Source organism: Acomys minous, assembly GCF_964271855.1.
Source record: "Acomys minous genome assembly, chromosome: 20".
In the NCBI taxonomy this organism is placed as follows: Eukaryota; Metazoa; Chordata; class Mammalia; order Rodentia; family Muridae; genus Acomys; species Acomys minous.
This window is the reverse complement of record NC_140502.1, coordinates 10,870,292-10,891,671: the sequence shown is the minus strand read 5'-3', so window position 1 is coordinate 10,891,671 and position 21,380 is coordinate 10,870,292. Positions and strand designations below refer to the sequence as shown.

The following is a 21,380-nucleotide window of genomic DNA, read 5'->3' as shown; positions in this document are numbered from 1 at the left end:
GCCCACAGTATTGAATTAGAAAATGGAGAATCTGGGAGGGAGACAGTGATTTAAACTCAAATATTTGGCTTACATTCTCATGAAGAAGGATTGGTTGGGTGTAGGACTGCTTGCTATTTATTAGGATTTAAAACAAGGTACACAGATCTGATGTTCTCTCTAGATCTTGCTGAACCTTTAAATATCAACCTTTAATTTGTAAACAAGATAGATGATTTTGGATATAGCAATACTAAGTAGATTTCTGTATTGGACCTGTTTATTGATTTTCAAGTCAATGGAAGCAAAAGCTTTGTTTGGATAATCTGTATCAGTAAAAAGTTTAGAATGGTCCCCATATGCTTGCTTTTCGAGTCTCAATTGCTTTAAATGTGTAAATCTCTCTCTGCCTTGGGTTTTACAATGCAATTCCCAATGTGTCCCCATAAATTGGAGTGTTGTGAGTCCTTCCTTAACCATTTCTGTATGTTTCCATGTTGATCATCTGAGAGAATACACTGAGATCATTTTTATTTTCCTCACATAATCATTTTGTTTGGACATTCAAAGGAACAAATTTGAACAAAAGAATTTTCTCCCAGGGGCTTTAAATTTTAAAACATATGTGAGTTCATTGAACATTTACCTGAACTATTCACATATTTATTTACCTACCCATGCTTTTCCTCGACTCTGGATATCGGTTGCACCCCAGGGAAGAGAGTGTTAAAAATTCCTCCAGCAATCAGCATCAATGTGGAAAACAATGAAACAAGGACATACAGCTAGAGTCTCTTTGACGAGAGAAATAAAAGCAGGTCAAAAAACATAGGTGCTCATTTCATGTGTGGATGGCAGTTCAGATTCCACATTGCCCAGGTTTAAGGCAGGACAAGTATGTGTGCTTGGATTTTCCATTTCTTGCTACTGAAAGTCCCCCTTCTCCTGGCCAGTTTCATTCATCCTAGGTGCTATTGGAGAATGAAGTTGAAGGAAGATAAAGAACTGGACTTGGGGCCAAATTGTGTCTTCTTCCTTGGAATAGACCCTGAGAAACTAGGCAGAGAGCATTGGAACAAATATCTGAATAAATTGTAAGTGCTTTTAAATATCTTCCATGTAAATATCCTGACACATATTTCGTGGGGTATTTGATGAGGATCATAGCAATACTTTGAGTCTGTTGCCCTGTTCCCACCGCCTGTATAACAAGAGTGAACTATTACTTCTTTACAGACACATTGCTTTTTTCTACTTATAATAATCTTCAGGAATTTTCTGATTTTATCTCTGTTAGGCACCTCATTGAAAGCAGTAGGCTGACTGAAAAATACATCTCTCACAGTGACCCAACATATATAGTCCTCCTAATCATAGTTTCCATTATACCATAGCCAGTGATGTGTGACTGAAAGCAATCCCATGTATTTCAACAAGTTTTATCCTAAGTACATTACAGTAAATGACTGTACAGTCTGCTGTATCTCCTTGTGCATGTAGTGTTTGTTCTGTTTGTGTTAGTAGTGTTTGTGCTACACGTGGCTCTTTAGAGCTTCCACATAGATACAAAACACTCTCTCCAATTCCTTGTGTGTGGTCACACTATGGTTTCTGAGGCTCCACTGAGAATGGAAGTAAGAGATCAGGTTACTGGGAACTATGTTCCTGTTGTTCCATAATTACTTGTATAGGTGTACAAAGACTAGCTTTTATATACAACCAAGGTGAGTTCTTCACACTCTTGGACTGTAATGAATATGTTTGGATTTTTTTAAAAGTGAGGTTATCACTCACACTGTTTACATTTTAGATCCCTTTTTTGCTTGCCTGAGTGGCCGTTGTATTATGTGATAGGTGGCAACACTTGAGAACAGAGGAGTTACTTACTAACTAAATTTTGCCATTATTTAACAGCCATACATCTTCTCCCTTTATGTATGAATTCTTTATTTTCTGAGACTTTAGACATAATTACCTCTTTCATTTCTCTTTCAGTAATTTTTCTATATATAGCTGAATGTTTTAGGAATATAGGATTCATACAAATTTTCTGACTTTCCCAGTTGTTTCAAAAACAGAACATTGGACAACTAGGCTACGCATACAACTTAAATAATTGATGTTTCCCAACATTTGTTGTAGGATATAGTTATTGAAAGCACAAGTCCCAAATCTGAATTCCTTTTTCTGTTCCTGAAATTCTCAATGATACATGTTCTGTATAGGTAAAGAATATTCTAATAGAGACTATTTTTAAAAATAAAAACACCACAGAGATACAATTTTTAAATGGAAACTGTACATAATTCTGAGTGAATCATTCAGAATCATGTAATATGTTTGATGTACATTGGACAGATAGCACTTGACATGGAAGAGAGATGAATTTTTTTTCATAAACAAAACTACAATATGCTATGGTTTTATGCCAATTGATGCGTTGATTGTTTTTATTTAAAAACTGACATTCTCACACATCTTTGTATTCTATTTTATAAACATAAATTATGGCATTTACAAAGCTACTGGAAGTTCTGTATGTTTCTTGTTCTCAGTAGAGAGCTACAGTTATGTTAGTGTTACCAGAAAGTTAGGCAAAATAATGTTTTTGAGACTTTTTTTGTAATGTCTTGGTTATTATGGACTCATTTGATAGAAAATGATGTCTCCAATCTAACAGTAATCTGACTGCATCTGCCTTCCTGAGTGCTGGCATTTCAAGGCATGTACCACCACATCTAGCTAAGGATGTCTTCTCTAAGAAAAAATATGTTACCAGGATATGCACAGTGTGAGTACATCACATGTGTGTGTAAACAAAAATAGATGAATCATAATTGGGTGGTGGTTTGTGACCTTAATCTCTGATCTCAGGAAAAGAAGCAGGTGTGTGTCTGTACATTTGAGCCAGAATTTTAAAAGCCGTGGATTTTATTATCATATTGTGGACTAAAAAATTATTGTCCACACAAACATGTGCATACATATTTTTATCAATTATTTTTTAGATATAAGAATTTGGATAACAACAAAATTTACAAAAGGTTTTTATTTCTCTAGTAGTCAAACTGGAAGAAAAAACACAGGAGATAGAGATGGATATGAGGTGATTTGTTAAATATATTGCCTCTAATTATAAATAAATTTAAGTACAGGAGCCAAATCTAGCCCATTATAAGGGCAACTGTGCACTCATAATTCTTCCTTTAACTGCCTTAGCTAATTTCATCCATTTCATGATTAAAACCTAAGGCATCTCACAATCACATATATTTTATATTGCTCAAAATTTTCAAATTTAAGATTTCTTTAGAAATTCTCTTTCGTCAATCCTATGCTCATGTCCTTACCTTCTGAGACAGCATCCAAAATAAGACATAAAAACAGTCTCTGTGGAAGATGTCAATATCACATAGAACATGTGGGAGACACACTCTCAGGAGTGTTTAAAGCTTTTGTAATTTCCAGCTTCTCATGTCATTATAATCCCACAACACAGGACAGCTCTTTCAGTCTTTGGAGGTGGGAGGAAATACTGTTGAATAAAGGATATTTCTTGTATTCATTACAAATGATTAGCTGATGATACTTGTAATAATGTTTATTATCTGAGGCCATTGGGGTTAGTTGGAGTTAGTGATTAATTCCTTGTAAAACTCTTAAGTATTTTTGTAAAGTATCCCTTATTCTTTCTCCATGTGACGCTTTCTGTACTGTTTAATAAATACAGAGAAATGCCAAAAAAACCCCCAAATGATTAGCTGTATATCTCTGCCCATAATAAACACTGTACCCTTTTGCAGCACAACACCAAAAAGCCAGCGATTTGCTTTTGCATTGGCTTTTTCCATGGATGAAGTCAGCAGGAACCTTGTTCTTTTACCAAATATCTCTGTGCTTGACTACATTGGATTTGGTTGTAAGACACAGTCACAATTGACCAGTCATATGCGTATGGCCATAAACGATGTTCTACCTAATTATGACTGTATAAGAAAGCCACTATGTGGAGTGTTACTTACAGGAACAAGCTGGAAAACAACTGCAACAATACAGACATTCATGAACCTGTTCGTAAGTTACAAGGTGAGAGTTTATGGAGTGGGACTTTTGATATTATGTCTCTTTTGGTATGGTTCTGAGATTCTAAGATAAGTTTAAGGAGGAGAGTGACCTCATGATCATATCAATCTATGTTCAAGGGCCTTACTATTTAGAGACATGATAGGTCTTCCACCCACATGTCCTTCTTTGAAATACAGATGAGGGAAGACATAAGAGCTAATTGGTTTCTCTAGAAATCTCTGAAGAGAAATGTGTTTACAAGTTCTTACATATTCATGCTGCCTCATGCTGCTACCTGTGTCCTAGGTCGTTCTGCTTACATTTGGACCTTTCCAACCTGTCCTAAGTGATCATGAACAATATCCTTTTCTATATCAGATGGGCCCTAAGGACATATCTCTGGCCCTGGCCATGGTCTCCTTCATAATTTATTTCAGATGGAACTGGGTTGGGCTAGTCATCTCAGACAATGATCAGGGCATACAATTTCTCTCATATTTGAGGAGAGAGATGGAAATAAACACAGTCTGCTTTGCCTTTGTGAACATGATCCCAGTCAACATGGAGCTATACATGTCAAGAGCAGAAGTGTATTACAACCAAATCATGACATCTTCCACAAATGTTGTCATCGTTTATGGTGACATAGAGTATACACTAGCTTTGAGTGTAAGAAGGTGGGAATCTCTAGGTATAAAGAGAATATGGATCACAACCTCTCAGTGGGATGATGCTATAAGTAAGAGGGACTACACACTGGACTCATTTCATGGGACTCTTACTTTTACACACCATCATCCAGACATTTCAGGTTTCAAAAATTTTGTCCAGACATTGAATCCTATCAAATACTCTGACAAATATCTGGCAAGCCTGGAGTGGATGGACTTTAGCTGTGATTACTTGGCATCTAACTGTAACACAATGAAGAACTGCTCATCCAATGCCACATTACAGTGGCTAATGGAACACACTTTTGACATGGCCTTTAGTGGTAGCAGTTATGACATATACAATGCTGTATATTCCTTTGCCCATGCCAAGCATGAGTGGTTATTTCACTACATACTTCAACAAGAAATAAGCACATGGAACAACTACAATCATCAGTGCTTTAAGGTACTGTTTCTTCTGATGTATAATATTTGGTGTCATCAAAGACATACTTTTATAAGGCTCTCACAGGTGTCATCTCAGTGTAGTAAAAATGAAATATAAAGCTTTATAGGGTGAAAGTGAGAGAGAGAGGGGTTAATGGGAAGATCCAAGTGAGGGGATAACAATTGGGATGTAATCTGAATGAATTATTTAAGGGAAAAAGAAAAGAAATACAAGTAAAAATGCAATATATAAAGGTTCTAGTGTGGTAGGGAATTTTATTTATAGTGGTTATTGACTTTGATACACAGAACCTTAATATCCACACACCTGTTCAAAACTGGAAGCATAATCAGTGTTTGCAAATTAATCCTCTCCATAATATAAGGATAAGCCCTTGTTCATTAATTGTCAAATAAGTTGTAATACTTGTATGGACGGTTTTCCCAAGGTTTTTAAACTGATTCAGCACCCACTGTAAGTATGAGGATCCTTACTTCAGTTGGTGAAAGTAACTACATAGTTTCCTATGTGCTGGAATTCAATTACATATATAAATGTTTGTTCATATGTGAGAAATTATACTTATCACTTTGTATCTCTGTATGTTTTTCCTGTTGTTTTGCATCTCTTTGCATATATTTGTTGCTGTTGCTGTGTATAGATGTTTCTATTCTATCTGCCTATCTTCCCATTTATCTGTGGATGTGAACATACATTTTTGTATGTAGCAATGTCTTTCTGTATGTGTGTTTGCGCCTGTCTATATCTTTTTGTGTATATTTGTCATTGAACTTGTTGTGAGGTGAATAAGTCTGTATTTTTTATGTTTCGGTCAATGTGCTTGCATATAGGTATATCTGCATTGCTGGGTGTGTGTGTGTGTGTGTGTGTGTGTGTGTGTGTGTGTGTGTGACTTTATGTATGCCTGGCTTTATTCCTGCCTATCTGTATATGTTGGATGTGACCACCAATTTATCTGTCTGTGTCATTCTACATGGTTGTTTTTATCTGTTTTTCTCCTGAGTACTTGTCAGGCTATGTGTGTGAATATGCTTTTTATTCTTCTACATCTGTATGTTTCTCTACCTGGGAGTGCTTGTATGCGTATAAGTTTGGCGACATGTGTGTGTATTTGTGTGTAAATAATTGTGTTCCTGTATTGTGTGTATCTTCTGTATGATTAAGGAACCTTTCTATGTGTAGTAACATGTGTATGTGTGTCTGTTAGTGTCTATGTGTGTGTCAGTGTGTGTGTATGTGTGTTCATACTGCATATCTCATTTGGTTCTGCAAATATGTTTCTGGTTTTGGCAGTATAATTTTGAAATCTATAAAATCCCAGGGACATTATGGTAATTTTTAATTTTAGTTAATTTATCTATTCTCTTATATCCTGATGGTCGGCTCTTCTCTCAGATTCTCCTGGTTGCACTTTACATCCATCCCCACTACCCTACTCCTCAGAAAAGAGGATCCCTCTTAATAACTCACCGAATCTCATCAAGTGAGTCAAGGCTGAGCATTTCCTCTTCCCTGTGGCCAGGGGAGGAATCTCTACCAGGTTGTAGTGATCATACAGATTGCAAATGTGTCTTAATCTGAGACATCCTGATTGATCCTCATTATAGGGCACACATGAAGCCTGAGGTGCTTTATATGTTTAGGGGTCCTAGGTCCAGTCTATGCATGATTCTTAGAGTGTGTTTCAAACTACACAAGGTGCTCTGGGCCATGGTTAGCTAGAAATTCTGGCCTACTTGTGGAGATCTGTTACTCCCAGATTCTTCTTCCTTTCCTCCCAACTTTTTATCTAGACTTCATACATTTTACTGTGTATTTGGCTGTGAATCTCAGCATCTGCTTCCATCTACTTCTGGGTGTAGGTTCTCAGAGAACAGCTTTGCTAGGCTCCCATGTTCAAGCATAGCAGAATGTCGTTAATAGTGTCAGCATCCACCATTCTTCCATGGGGTGGGGTCTCCTGTTGATGCAGGCATTGTTTGAACATCTCCTCAATCTCACCGCTATCTATATCCTTGCATTTCCCATAGGCAGGGTAAATTTTGGGCTGAAGTTTTGTTGGGTTGCTTGGTGTTCCTCTCCCTCCCCAAAGTGTCCTGTGTAGTCTCCATGACCCTTGCTACTTGGAGTCTCACCTACACTCACTCCCATAGCCTCATAGAAGCCCACCGTGTCTTAGGTATCCAGATCATCACAGAGATGTTAATTTTATTTATCCAGTTGCTTTAATTGAATTTTTGCTCCTGGATAGGTTCATTAAATTTGCCTTTGGGATAAAGTCAGATTTCACTGTCTGGATTCAAGAAAGGGATTGTGCACTACAGTATGCTATATTTATTTCAGCTTTATGACATTCTGAGGAATATCCACTTCACAAATCCAGTTGGTGACAGAGTAAATATAAACCAACTGCAGGAGGAATATGACATTTTCTACTTATCCAATTGGCAACAAGGTCTTGAAATTAAGGTGAAGATTGGAAGTATCAGCCCATATTTTCCACACAGTCAACAGCTCCATTTATCTGCAGAGATGATGGAATGGGCCACAGGAAGTACAAAGGTAAGTCTTGATTTATTGTACTGATTTACCTGACTCACCAGTAAACACTCACATGTGTGCACATTCTAAATTAGTGATATAAAATAGATAGTTATGTATGGAATCAAAAGTTGTCCTATTATATTATGTTTCTTATTTTCGCTTTTTGATGTGATATATTTATTCCTCCTTTGAACATTCTATTTCCATACAGTTACATTTATCATATCAGAGGTCTTTCTGGTTTTTAGTAGGACTATAACATTGTCTATTACTACTGTTCAATATTACTTGCTCTAAAATGAGCAATAATTTCTTGGTTCCAGTTTTATTACAAAACAGTGATTTTTCCATTTCTGTTGGGCCTCCGGCACAAATGTCAAAGATATTGAGGTTGTTTCAGCATGGAGTAAGGAAAAATATATAAATCATTCATTTTACTATGTAATACTGCTTAATTATTTTTACATTGAGCTTCTAAAGTTTAAATGTTTATATATGTATATATATAAAACTTTCATGAACCATGTTAGATTTTCTAAGATTTGTAAACTTAGTTTTTATCAAATTAATTTTTCTTTCACTTTTTTATAAATGTTTATTCTCTTCAGTGTGGTGAGAAAATATGATCTAAGGGGAAAACATGTGAATTTCAGGTGTAGCTACTGAAATACATATCAATTCTGTAGTAAGAAATGAAAACTCATATTTGTTATAACCACATCTAAGTAGAATATTACATAAGCAAACACTGGGTGAGTACACAGAAGTCAAACAATATAAACAATGCTCTGATCCCCCATGTACATATCAAAATACAGAAAAAATAAGTATCAATATGAAGATATGGAAAGATCGAACATAACTCCAATATTTTAGACTTAACTGAAAGAATGTTCAATGACATATTAAACAACCAATTAATAATAATTATAAGAGGATCCAAGATGGCAGCAAAGATAATGTACTCTGTCTGAACCAAGGGACTGGGTTGAAAAATTCATAGCAAGAACTGGAACACTCTGGGTTAGAGCAGTCCACACCGTCTGAAAGATGGGTCTGACCTCAAGCCACATAAATGGGTCCACAAAGACATTAGTGTTTCCCTGTGGGCATGTGCCCAGGCCCCAGAGACTGGATGTCTGTATAAGAGCTGGATCTACACTTTACATCTCAGACTCCGTGTCAGGGAGTAAACAGTGAGCTGCAGGGCACGAGAGTCTGGTTCTTCAGGGTCAACTCAAATTCCAGGCTTTGGAGCACAGGAAAATCTGACCTCAGACCCCTTGCTAATCCACAGAAATATCCCAGGCACAGGAATGCACTGGCCTGGTCTCCAAAGCCACACACACACACTCAACGCAGCCCTGTGCATTGCCACACAATCTCAAACTGAATTGTGGGTTATAGGACCTACAAAGATATTTTAGAAATGAAAACAGAACCTGTAGAGAGAAGCAGCCCCACAAAATACAGGAAAGGGAAGTAAGAATCTCAGGTGGAGAAGATACAATGGAATAATTTGATGAAACCATCAAAGAAAATGTTTAAAATTTCCTGACATAAAACTTCCAAGGAATCAAGGAGAGCACTGAAAGATGAGACCTAAGAATAATAGGATTTGAGGAAAGAGAAGATGCCAGGATCCAAACCCAGGATAATATTTGCAACAAAATAATAGAAGAAAACTTCTGCAATTTGAAGAAAGAGATGCTTATAGGCATATACGAGACCTACAGTCCACCATGTAGAGTAGACTATAAAAGAAAGTCATGTTGCCACATAATAACCAAAACACAAAATGCACAGAACAAAGAAAAAGCATTAAAAGCATCAAAAGAAAATGGCCAAGTAACTTACAATTCCAAACATACCAGAATCACATTTGAGTTTTCAGCAGAAGCCAAGAAAGCCAGAGGGGCCTGGGCAGAGGTATTACAATCCTAATAGTCTTGAGATGATAATCTATATTACTATACCCAATAAAAAGTTCACTAACCATAGATGAAGAAAATTAGATATTCCATGAAAAACTAAATTAAAACAGTACCTATCAAAAAATTCAGCCCTGAAAGGGGAGACCAGGTGGCACTCAGAGGAAGGACAACAGGTTACCAAAAGAGACTTGATACCCTATGAGCATATACTGGGAGAAGAAATCCCCCTCAGGAACAATCATAGGGGTGGGGAATAAGGGGAAAATGGGAGGGAGGGAAGAATGGGAGGATACAAGAGATGGGATAACCATTGAGATATAACAAGAATAAATTAATTTTAAAAATGTTTAAAAATCCAGGCCTATAGAAGATGATAAGAGGAAAACTCCAAACCAAAGAGCCTACCTAAACCAAAAAAACACTGGAATTAGATTACTTCACTTTAGCAAAACAAAATCAGATGAACACACTACCACAAACAACATCAAAATAATAGAACCTAACGTCCACCGGTCATGAAAATATTTTTCTTTTTATTATTATTAATTTATTCAGATTACATCTAAATGTTTACCCTCTTTCTTGTTCCTTCCTGCTCCACCTTTCTGCCCTCTTTCACCCTACTCCCATGCCATATCTCTGCTACAAAAAAGGAAATCTGCCACTAACATATGGTCACAGTCTATCAGGTCTCATCTTCGTAGCCTTCCTATTCTTTCTCTGAGTGCTACAGGGCCTTCCCATCAAGGGGTATTTGGCAAATATGGGGCACCAGAGTTCATGTCAGATTCAGTCCCTGCACTTCATATGACTGTGGATAACGTCCTGTCCCTTGGCTAGATCAGAGTATGGATTCAATATTTACTGTAATTGTCTTTGGTTAGTGCAGTAGCTTGAAAAGACCTCCTAGGTCCAGATCTGCCCATCATGATGTTCTTTTTGTAGGTTTCTAGGACCCTCTGAAAAATTCTATTTCTCTATTTTCATGTACTTCACTGACCTAGAGTCCTAACAGGGGGTCCCGCATCTATGCAAATCTCTTAGTAAGTGAAAATATTCAGGGGACATCCCTGTAGGGATAGTGTTCAATTATATGTGAGTATATACCATGTGAGTCTTTCTGAGTCTGCATTAACTCACTCAATATGATCATTTATAGTTCCATCCATTTGTCCACAAATACCAGGATTTCTTTTCTTTTAAAAGTTGAGTACTATTTTATAGTGTAAATGTATCACAGTTTCTTTATCCATTCTTTGACTGAGGGACATTTAGATTGTTTCAACATGCTGGCTATTACGAATAAGGCTGCTATGAACATGGCTGAGAGTATGACCTTGTTTTATGGAGGAGCACACTGTGAGTGTTTTCCAAAGAGTGGAATAGCTGAATCTTGAGGTAGGCCTATTCTAAGTCTTCTGAAAAAACACCAGATTGATTTCCAAAGTCGTTGTACAAGTTTGCACTCTCACCAGCAATGAAGGAGTGTCCCCCTTTCTCCACATCCTCACCAGCTTGTGATGTCACTTTAATTTTTAACTTGGCCACTCAGATGGGTGTAAAATGGAATCTAACGGTAATTTTGATTTGAATTTTCCTTATGACTATGGATGTTGAGCATTTCTTTAAGTGTTTTTTAACCGTTCAATATTCCTCTGCTGAGAATACTGTTTAATTCTAAGCCCCATTTCTTAATTGGGTTATTTGGTTTGATGGTGTTTATTTTCTTGATCTCTTTATGTATTTTGGATATTGGACCTTTGTCGGATGTAGGATGGGTGAAGATGTTCCCAGTCTGTATGCTATCACTTTGTTCTGATGACAGTGTCTGTTGCCTTAAAGATACTTCTCAGCCTCATGAGGTCCAATTTGTTAGTCGTTGACCTTTAGGCCTGAGCTGTTGGAGTTCTGTCAGGAAGTGTCTCCTGTGCAAATGAGTTCCAGGCTCTTTCCTGCCTTTTCTTCTAACAGATTTAGTGACTCTGTTTTATGTTGAGGTCTTTAATGCACTGGGACTTGATTTTTGTGCATGGTAAAAATATGGGTCTACTGTATTTTTTCTACATCCAGTGAGACCAGCACCACTCGTTGAAGATGCTTTCTTTTTTCCGTTGAATAAATTTGGCTTCTTTTTAAAAAATCAAGTTTCCATATGTGTCTGGAGTTTTTTTGGAGTCTTTGATTTGATTCCATAGATCAACTACCCTATTGCTATGCCATGACTATGCTGTTTAATTCCTGTTACTGTATAGTACAGCTTGAGATCAGGTATGGAGATTCCTCTGGAGGATCTTTCATTGTACAGGATTCTTTTAGGTACTCTGGTTTTTTGTGTTTCCACATGAAACAGTGAGACACACTGAAAACTGTTCAACGTTCTACATCATTAGGGAGAATTAATGAAACCACATCTGTCACTCCATCTTACACCCATCACCATGGCTAAAATTAAAAAAAAGACTCATGTGACAGTAAATGCTGTCAAGAATTTGGGGAAAAGGAAACACTCTTCCATTAGTGAGGGAAGTGTAAACTTGTACATCCACTAAAGAAATCAATCTGGTGCTTTCTTAGAAAATTGAGAATACTGATAATTAAGGACCCTGATATACCACTCCTGGGAATATACAAAAGAGATGCTCAACCATACAACAAATACATTTGCTCAACTATTTGCAAAACAACCAGAATCTGGAAACAATCTAGAGGCCTCTCAACCAAAGAATGTATAAAGAAACTAGGGTACATTTGCTCCCTGGAATCCTACTCAGATTTTCAGAACAAGGACATCTTCAAAATTTCATGCAAATGTATGGAACTAAAAATGTTCATCCAATGTGAGGTAACAGAGACCTAGAAATTCATGGATGGTATACATTCACTAATAAGATATCAACTCAAAATTGATGTCCTATGAGAGGCTTTCCTCAGCGGTGGATTAGCACAAATGCTGGCACTTGCCACTGGACACCTGGTGGAGTGCAGAGATGGTATTGAAGAATGAGAGATTAGACAGCTCATTCTCCACAGTTGTGTGTACAGCACACTCTGCCTCTGATATGAACTATATTTCCCTATGTCTGATCACTTCTCCTTGGTAGGAGGCCCTTGGACACACAGAAAGGGAGAAGAAGGTATCAGGATGAGACCTGGTATGCTGTGGCCATATAGTGGGGTAGAAAGTCCCCTATTGTCAGAGGTCTAGGGGAGATTAAAATGGTGGGTTAAAGAGCATGAGAAGATGAAGATACAAGTGAGTAGTAACATTCAGGATGTAATTTGAATAAATAATGTCAAATTTGAAAAAACAATATTTAATGTTTTGTAACCGGGCATTAAAGACAACTCCTAATTGCCTGAGTGCTCATAACTGACCTTTATCTTACATTAATATATATATTTTTTAACTCCATCAGTACCACTGGTGAGATATATGTATTTGAATCATTAATTCCTTGGGCATCAGTTTATTTTTAATTAGATTTGGGCAAGATAACATGCTATATTGACTCCTTCTAAGATAACCGTGAGATAAATTTTAAATTATGTAATGGAAAAAAATAATAATTTTAAGAGAGTTTCCAACTAATCAAGAAGACAAATCACCTCTGCGAACATACAATGAGATCTTGAAAACTTGGATACTATAAGGCACTGAGTGAAGAGTTGAAACAAGAATGCAAGGAAGATGCAAAAAATGTTAAATAATCAAACTAAAATATGTAAGGAAACTACAAAATAAATCAAATAAAAACATCAGTATTCTTACCAAGAGAATATTTCAAGTTGAAGACAGGATGTAAAGACTTGAAAACAAGACAGATGAGTTAGAATGCTCAAAGATGAAGATAAACAATAAAGAAGAATGAAATACAGAGGATACAAAGGGCATGTGACGAACAGAACAAATTGACAAACCAGGGACACAATAGGAGAAAAAGGAGAAACTAAAGGTATATACATTATATTCAGTAAAATTTAACTTTAAATTTCTTAAATAAAACATGATCTGTGGCTATACAGAGAGAGCATTTATTTAAGTACTACCTAAACTCTCCACAACAGAAATTATCTAACTTTGTTTTAGTTGCTGTTTGCTTGTTTCTTTTTTTGGTTTCTCTAGATAGGGTTTCTCTGTGCAGCCTTGATACCCAGGGCTCATTTAGTAAATCAGGCTTGTCTCAGAATCACAGCAATTGCCTCCCTTAGTGCTAGGAATAAAGGCATACACCACCACAAAAATAAGCCAAGACTTGATATATATTACTCAAATTTGCTTTGTACCAAGAAGAAGCTTTGGAATGCCACTAAATAGAAGCCCCATTCATAAAATAGCAACACATGGAGAATTGCAGATTTTACCATGGAGGCCTTTAAAGGTGGAGAGTAACAATGATGTGTGTCAAAAAATTAGACACATAACATCCAAGGCTAGTTACTATACACAGTGTATTGATATCTCATAATAGAAGGAAACGGAACAAGGTTCAATAATGAACACAATTACAGAAATTCATATGCGCTGAAACAACACTACAAATGATACTTTAAGAATTCTTTCATAATTATAAGTAAAATGAACAGGTTTCCAAAGCTATGTAAAGACAACACTAGGATGGCAGAAAGAAGAACATCAGTTAGAAAGGAATCAATATTGCAGTAACAACATGCAGAAAGTAAAACAAATAATTCTAAATGACTGAATTGTAGTAGTCACATTTTCTAATTGAAACACAAAGGAAATGAGAATTGCTTATGAGAAAGACACGTTTGTTGCCTCCATCGAAAAGTCAAAGCTCATTCACATACATGAAGAGAGCTGTTCTAAAGTAAAGGAGATATGCATTGTAATGAAGTGTAATAGAAAATATTGGAAAGTAATCTATAATTTGGATATGTATGGAATAATTCTTGACTAAATATGTACTAAAAAAACACAGCAGCAAAAGAGAAAGATGACTGTCTTAGCATAACATGATTTCACTCCCAGAATGAAAGCATGGCTCAACATCCATAAATCAATTAGGGTTGATCCATCACATAATTCAATTCAATTATAGAATCACATTTTTATCCACAACAAAGAACAAACGATTCAAACTGGGAAGGCAGAAACAGATCAATTTTCCATGCAGTCCCCAATTTCAATGTTCATTGTCATACAAATGATCTTCAAGTTCAATATTTTATTTTAACTGAAAAACTTTTCGTGAGTTCCATGCCAGCCTTGTCTACAAATGAATCCAGGAGAGTCAAGGCTACACAGAGAAATCCTGTCTCAAAAAACCAAAAAAATTTTTTCAATTTAAATTAAACAATCTTTATTCAAGAGTTCCCTGTATTTCTCAGCCCCTATTGAGCCTGTTCACCTCAGGAAATACTCCACCCTTCAGCTCAATACACAGAAATTCAGTACTTATGCTAATAATAAACCAGGATTTACCCACTCACCTTTGTTTCTCTTTACACACACTTGTCAAAGTTTAAACTGCCAATTTATTGGAAGTCATGTTTGGTATCTGAGATTCTAGGACAAATTTCCCTGATGCAAGAGCCTTGTAGTCTTATATTCCTAATCTGTTGCTGTGTTTAAATACTGACCCTAAGCAAAATAAGGAAAAGTTGATGTGGGTCAGAGAAAATACAGTCAAGGGAAGACAAGGCAGGAACCTCTGCATTTGGAACTAAATCTAGACCCTCAAAAAGCTCTGCTACTGTCTTGTTCTGTTAGATTTCACATAGATCCCTGCCTAACAAGAGCACCTCCCACAATGGGATGGTCACTCATACATAAATTACCACTGAATGAAATGCCTCACAAATGTAGGCAATGCCTAGAGTGATGGACATAATTTCTCAAGTAATTTTTCTCTGTATTTTTACTGTGCTTAGTGTCAACTTGACAATCATTAACTAGAAAAATCCAGCTGAAGTCTCTATAGTGTTTGCATACAGCACACTATAAATTCTTGTTCCTATATTTCTAGGAGTTGGGAAGCAACTCAATTTTTCATCAATTTATTTCCATATATTTATGTGCCTGACACTATACTATGTACTAAATGACATGTTCTCCATCAGTTCATGTTTATTGAATAAAGTTATTCATAACTCAACAAACTAATATAATATATATGAAAGAAGTAGGTAAAAATCTGATATCAGCATGTGTCTAATTTTTCTCAGATCTTGCCCTCTGTGTGTAGTGCTGACTGTGGTCCTGGATTCAGAAAATTCTGGAAAGACGGAGCAGCCACCTGTTGTTTTGAATGCAGCCCATGCCCAGAAAATGAAATTTCTAATGCGACAAGTGAGTGTTGCTGCTGTATAGAAACCTTCACATTTATCATCATCTCCTACCCACTTTGAGATACTCAAGTTGTCAAAAAAACTGAACAAATATTACATATAACTGTTCTAATAAGGTCTTTGTAAAATGCAAATATTAACAATTTCCTGAACAACAGCAAACAATAAGCCCTCATGTGTTTATGGATGCTGTGACTCATTTTCAATTGACAGAAAATCACATTTTCTCAAAGAAAGATTTTGATAATCAAACCTTAATTTGCATGCATTTTATAGACTTTCATAATGATTTATCTCTTTTAAAACTCTATATAGATTAGATTCTTGTCTCAGAATTTTAAAAATATTTATGTATTCTCTTAGCATATATATGTGTGTCCCTACATGATTTGTGCACATTGCATAAGTACAGGATTCCATGCAGAACAAAACAGGGCCTCAGACAAACTAGATCCTGTCATGTCACTGTTGCATACTGATTATAGGTTTTCTGTTATTTTAATATGGAGGGAAAATATTTCTCTTCTGATTGTGAGAATCTAAGAATGAGAGGGAAGATACTTTGTAATATCCAAAGACCAATTTTTAAATGTCTGAGGTTATATGATTCTAGGTATGCATGGAATGTGTCTTCAGACATGATGGAGGAAATATGAGGATTCTTGTAATCAATATTTTATATACAGTATCCGATTAATAATGAAATAATATTGTAGCTTAGAATAATTTTTATGGAAAGAATTTAGTTCAAAATCTTAAAATGTTAGTCCCACCTACACAGAATGTATTAGTCAAATGATTGTTTATTTAGAGCTGACTAAATGCAAATAGCCAATGGACAATTTTTCAATATTTTGCCTGTCATCCTATATAATTAAATGAAAGTTCTTTTTCTTTTGCTTTTTGTGTGTGTTTTGTTCTTGTTGTAGTTGTTGTAGTTGTAGTTGTTGTTTTGAGACTGGGTTTCTCTATTACCTAGGCCATCTTGGACTCACTTTGTAGACCAGGCTCACTTCGAATACACAATGATCCACCTTCATCTGCCTCCTGAATTCTGAGACTAAAGGTGTGTACCAAAGGCACTAGTGGCAATTGAGATGACCCAGAATATAAATCTTTTGACACTAAGGCTGAAAAACTGAATTCATGGCCAGGATCCATGTAGAAGGAGTAGGTAACTAACTCCTACAAGATGGCTCTTCACTCCAACATACAACATTGTCTATAATAAACTACATAAAATAAAATTGTTTTAAATGAAAGCAAGTAATAATAGAGGCTTTTTACATATTTATTAACAAATATCACAAAATTTACAGAAAATTATTTTCATCACTTTAATAAGGTTTATGTTTTAGGGGATGGTGGATGCATGTCACAAGTGCAGATGCAGGTGAGAGGCTACAAAACACATGCAGATAGAGTTACATGCAGTTTTGAAACACCGGACATAAGTACTGGAATTGGAACTCTGGTTTTCTGAGAAATATTTGTATTCCCTTTACAGTTTAGCCAACTAGCCAAGGTATATAAAAACATTCACTAATTATATCTATCCATAAATGCATTCTTCTAGATAAAAATAAAGAAATAGCTAGAAGCACATCATCACTCTCTGCAATTATCCAATGATTGGGTGGAATTTCCCACACATATATTACAGTTGCCATCTGAATCTTGCAATTTATGAATGGGGTACAATAAATATAATGTAAACAATCTTGGTTACCACTATTGGAATCCTTTTGTTATCTTGCTCATGTTGTTTTTGCATATGTCCTTGAGTCCACTCACAGAGTCTGGGTCTAATAGAGTTTAAAAGAAGGGAGGAGGAATGGGCTGAATGATTCCAAACAAAATGGAATCAAAACGAACGTTTTAATGCTCAGGAAGTTCAGAGTTTTCTACTTTCACTGTTAATGTTGGTGCTTCCCATTAACAGTTATCAGGAGTCCTGGTCTCTATGGATAGATACACATGCAAATGAGAATAGTGTTATTTAATACTTTTGCAGTTTTCAGTCATTAACATTATATTCATATGTCATTCAAATCTCACTCTCACATACTACATCCTCTTTATAAGTACAAGAAAATTCAGATTCATGAGATTTCTTGTTACTTCTACATTCACACACACACACACACACACACACACACACACACACACAAACCACACACATAGCCTGCTCATTCCATTTATGTGAATGTGTTTGGGCTAGTGAATTGAAACTCAAATATTTACAACAGGTCTTGTCCTAATAGAAGACAGAGTCTCCCTCTGTCACAGAGGCAACAGTGATAAAACAGACAACATCCTCAGGAGACAATCAATGAAAAAAATTAGTGATTTTCAAATACACTCAGATGCAACATCATTAATGAATTTACCTCTCCTGAACTCAGGAGTCTAAGTAATTTCAGTAAAACATGAAGAATGATGTAAAAAAAAAACTGTACTTACAGACAACATTATAAACAAAATTGAATAAATGTGAAAATGATTGCTTTTTCTTTAAAGAGAGTGAGTATGACCAAATAAAATCATTGCTGTGCAAAATGACATGAAATTAAATAATCAGTATGAAAAGGTGCATACTGCCATCCTTCTCTAATGTCCGATCAATAAACTGCTGAAGCAGCACTAATAAAAACACCCCTTTCTCCATCAGATGTGGATCAATGTGTGATGTGTCCAGAGGAGCAGTATGCCAACCCAGAGCAGAACCACTGTATAGACAAAGCTGTGGTCTTTCTGAGCTATGAAGATCCATTAGGTATGGCTCTTGCCTTAATAGCCCTCTTCTTCACTGCATTCACTGCTGTGGTTCTTGGGGTCTTCATGAAGCACCATGACACTCCTATTGTAAAAGCCAATAACAAAACCCTCAGCTACCTCTTACTTATATCTCTCATGTCCTGTTTCCTCTGCTCTTTGCTCTTCCTTGGGCGTCCAAACACAGCCACCTGCATCCTGCAGCAGATCACATTTGGAATTGTATTCACTGTCGCTATTTCCACAGTTCTGGCAAAAACAATCACTGTAGTTCTGGCTTTCAATCTCACAGGCCCCAGAAGAAGGATGAAGTATATCCTAATATCAGGGGTACCTAACTACATCATTCCCATCTGCTCCCTATTCCAAGTAATTCTATGTGCAATCTGGCTAGGATCTTCTCCTCCATTTGTGGATATTGATGCACACTCTGAGCATGGCCATATTATCATTGTGTGCAACAAGGGCTCAGTTACTGCATTCTACTGTGTCCTGGGATATTTGGCCTGCCTGGCCATGGGAAGCTTCACAATGGCTTTTCTGGTGAGAAACCTGCCTGACACCTTCAACGAAGCCAAGTATCTGACATTCAGCATGCTTGTGTTCTGCAGTGTCTGGGTCAGCTTCATCCCTGTATATCATAGCACCAAGGGCATGGTCATGGTTGCTGTGGAGATCTTCTCCATCTTGGCTTCCACTGCCAGCATGCTTGGATGCATCTTTGTTCCTAAGTTCTGCATAATTTTGTTAAGACCAGAAAGAAATTCTATCCAAAAGATCAGGAGGAAATCTTAGTCCTAAAATCATATTATATGAACTGTAACTTACAAATAATGGGTCTACACAGCCACCAAATATAAGGTTGCAGTACAGTATCTATTTGTTTTTAGAATGACTCTCACACTTTTTTCTAATGGTGATGCTAGTCAGTATCATATCTACTAATGTTATCTACCTTTTCCATATAATCTTGTGCTAAACCTTTCTTCTCATGAGACTTATCTTTTTGGCATGTATACAGTGTGGAAATGTTCTTTTCTGCTCTAATATAAAAAACTTCAAAATAAACTCAAAGTATTCTTTAACACTTAGATGAATGAATGACTTTTTGACAGTTCAATAGTGAGAGTAAAATACAAGGAGATTTCAGAGAGTGAACAGTTGTTTACAGATGAAATTGAAACAATGTCCCTCTTACAGGGGCATTTAAAAATATTCTAATGGTATTATGTGAGTTAAAGGAATATTACCTAAAATAGAGAGTAATGTCTTAAGTAACAAATAAAAAAGTTACAAAAGATGGTTTGATAACTTACTAGTTAATAGTTTGCCTTTCTCTTGTAGAGGACCTGATTCAATATCCAGTCCAGTCTTGAGAAAATGATTATTCCAACCACCTGTACAATAGCTTCAAATAGAAAATGCAACTGATGCCTTCTTTTGGACACCATGGTTATATGAACTCATAGATGTACACAAAACTATTCTAAGACACACAATTAAACACATACATGTACACACATGCACACAATTCAAAACGCATCATTTTTTAAAAGTAGTAATATATTTAAAAATCTTCACTAAGATTTGTTTTTCAGTTTTTAATTTTAAAGTTATATTTCTTTTTTACATACACATCTTGGAAAGATCAGAAATACAAGCAAATACCTAGATATAGCAAAGGCAATATAAAGCAAGCCAATAGTCAACATCAAACTAAATAGAGAGAAATTAAATCAATTCCACTGAAATCAGGGACAAGAAAGGGCTATCTACTCTCTGTATCTCTTGAAAATAGTGCTTGAATTCCTAGCTGGAGCAATAAGACCACAAAAGAAGAAAGTATTCTCATTTATTAATGGAGTATTCCAAGTATCACTATTGGTACATAATGCGAGAGTAAACATAAGTGATCCCAAACATTCTACCAAGGAACTCTTTTAGCTGAAAAACACCTTCAGCAGAGTGGCTAGATACAAAATCAATTTAAAACCCAGTATCCATTCTTTATGTAAAAGGCTAACAAGCTGAGAAAGAAATTAGGGAAACAACACCTTTCACAATAGCCACAAAAATACATAAAATAACTCTAGCCAAGCAAGTGAAATGCCTGTATGAATAAAATTTCAAGTCTGTGAAGAAAGAAATTGAAGAAGTTATCAAAAGATGGTAAGATCCCCAATGTTCATGGATTGGTAGGATTAACTTAATAAAAAATGGACATCTAACCAAAAGCAATATACACTTTCACTGAAATTCCCATCAAAATACAAACACAATTCTTTTTAGAACTTGAAAGAACAATTCTCAAATTCATTTGGAAACACAGAAAAAAACCCAAATAGCAAAAAACCATCCTAGACATTAAAGATCTTCTGAAGTTAACTCCATTCCTGATCTCAGGCTGTACTATGGAGCAACACTAATAAAAACTGCATGTACCAGTTGATCAATAAAACCAAATTAAAGGCTATGAAATAAATGAACACACCTATGACCATTTCATATTTGACAATAAAACCAAAACCATACAATGGAAAAAAGACATCATCTTCAATGCATCGTGTTCTTCTAAGTGGATGTCTACATGTATAAAAATGGAACTAGATCCAAATTTTCACACTGTAAAAAACTAAAGTGCAAGTGTGTAGA

General features: G+C 36.0%; 1 protein-coding gene across 1 annotated transcript; it reads left to right on the top strand.

Annotated features, from left to right (window-relative positions):
• Positions 1-960: 960 nt before the first annotated feature.
• On the top strand, positions 961-19,523 carry LOC311590907 (vomeronasal type-2 receptor 116-like; the record flags this gene model as incomplete). The annotated part of the gene is made up of 6 exons (XM_084770201.1): positions 961-1,073; positions 3,783-4,065; positions 4,351-5,163; positions 7,510-7,728; positions 15,831-15,954; positions 18,625-19,523. The coding sequence occupies 6 exons, from the start codon at positions 961-963 to the stop codon at positions 19,521-19,523; spliced, it is 2,451 nt and encodes an 816-aa protein (XP_084626327.1).
• Between the last annotated feature and the right edge of the window lie 1,857 nt (positions 19,524-21,380).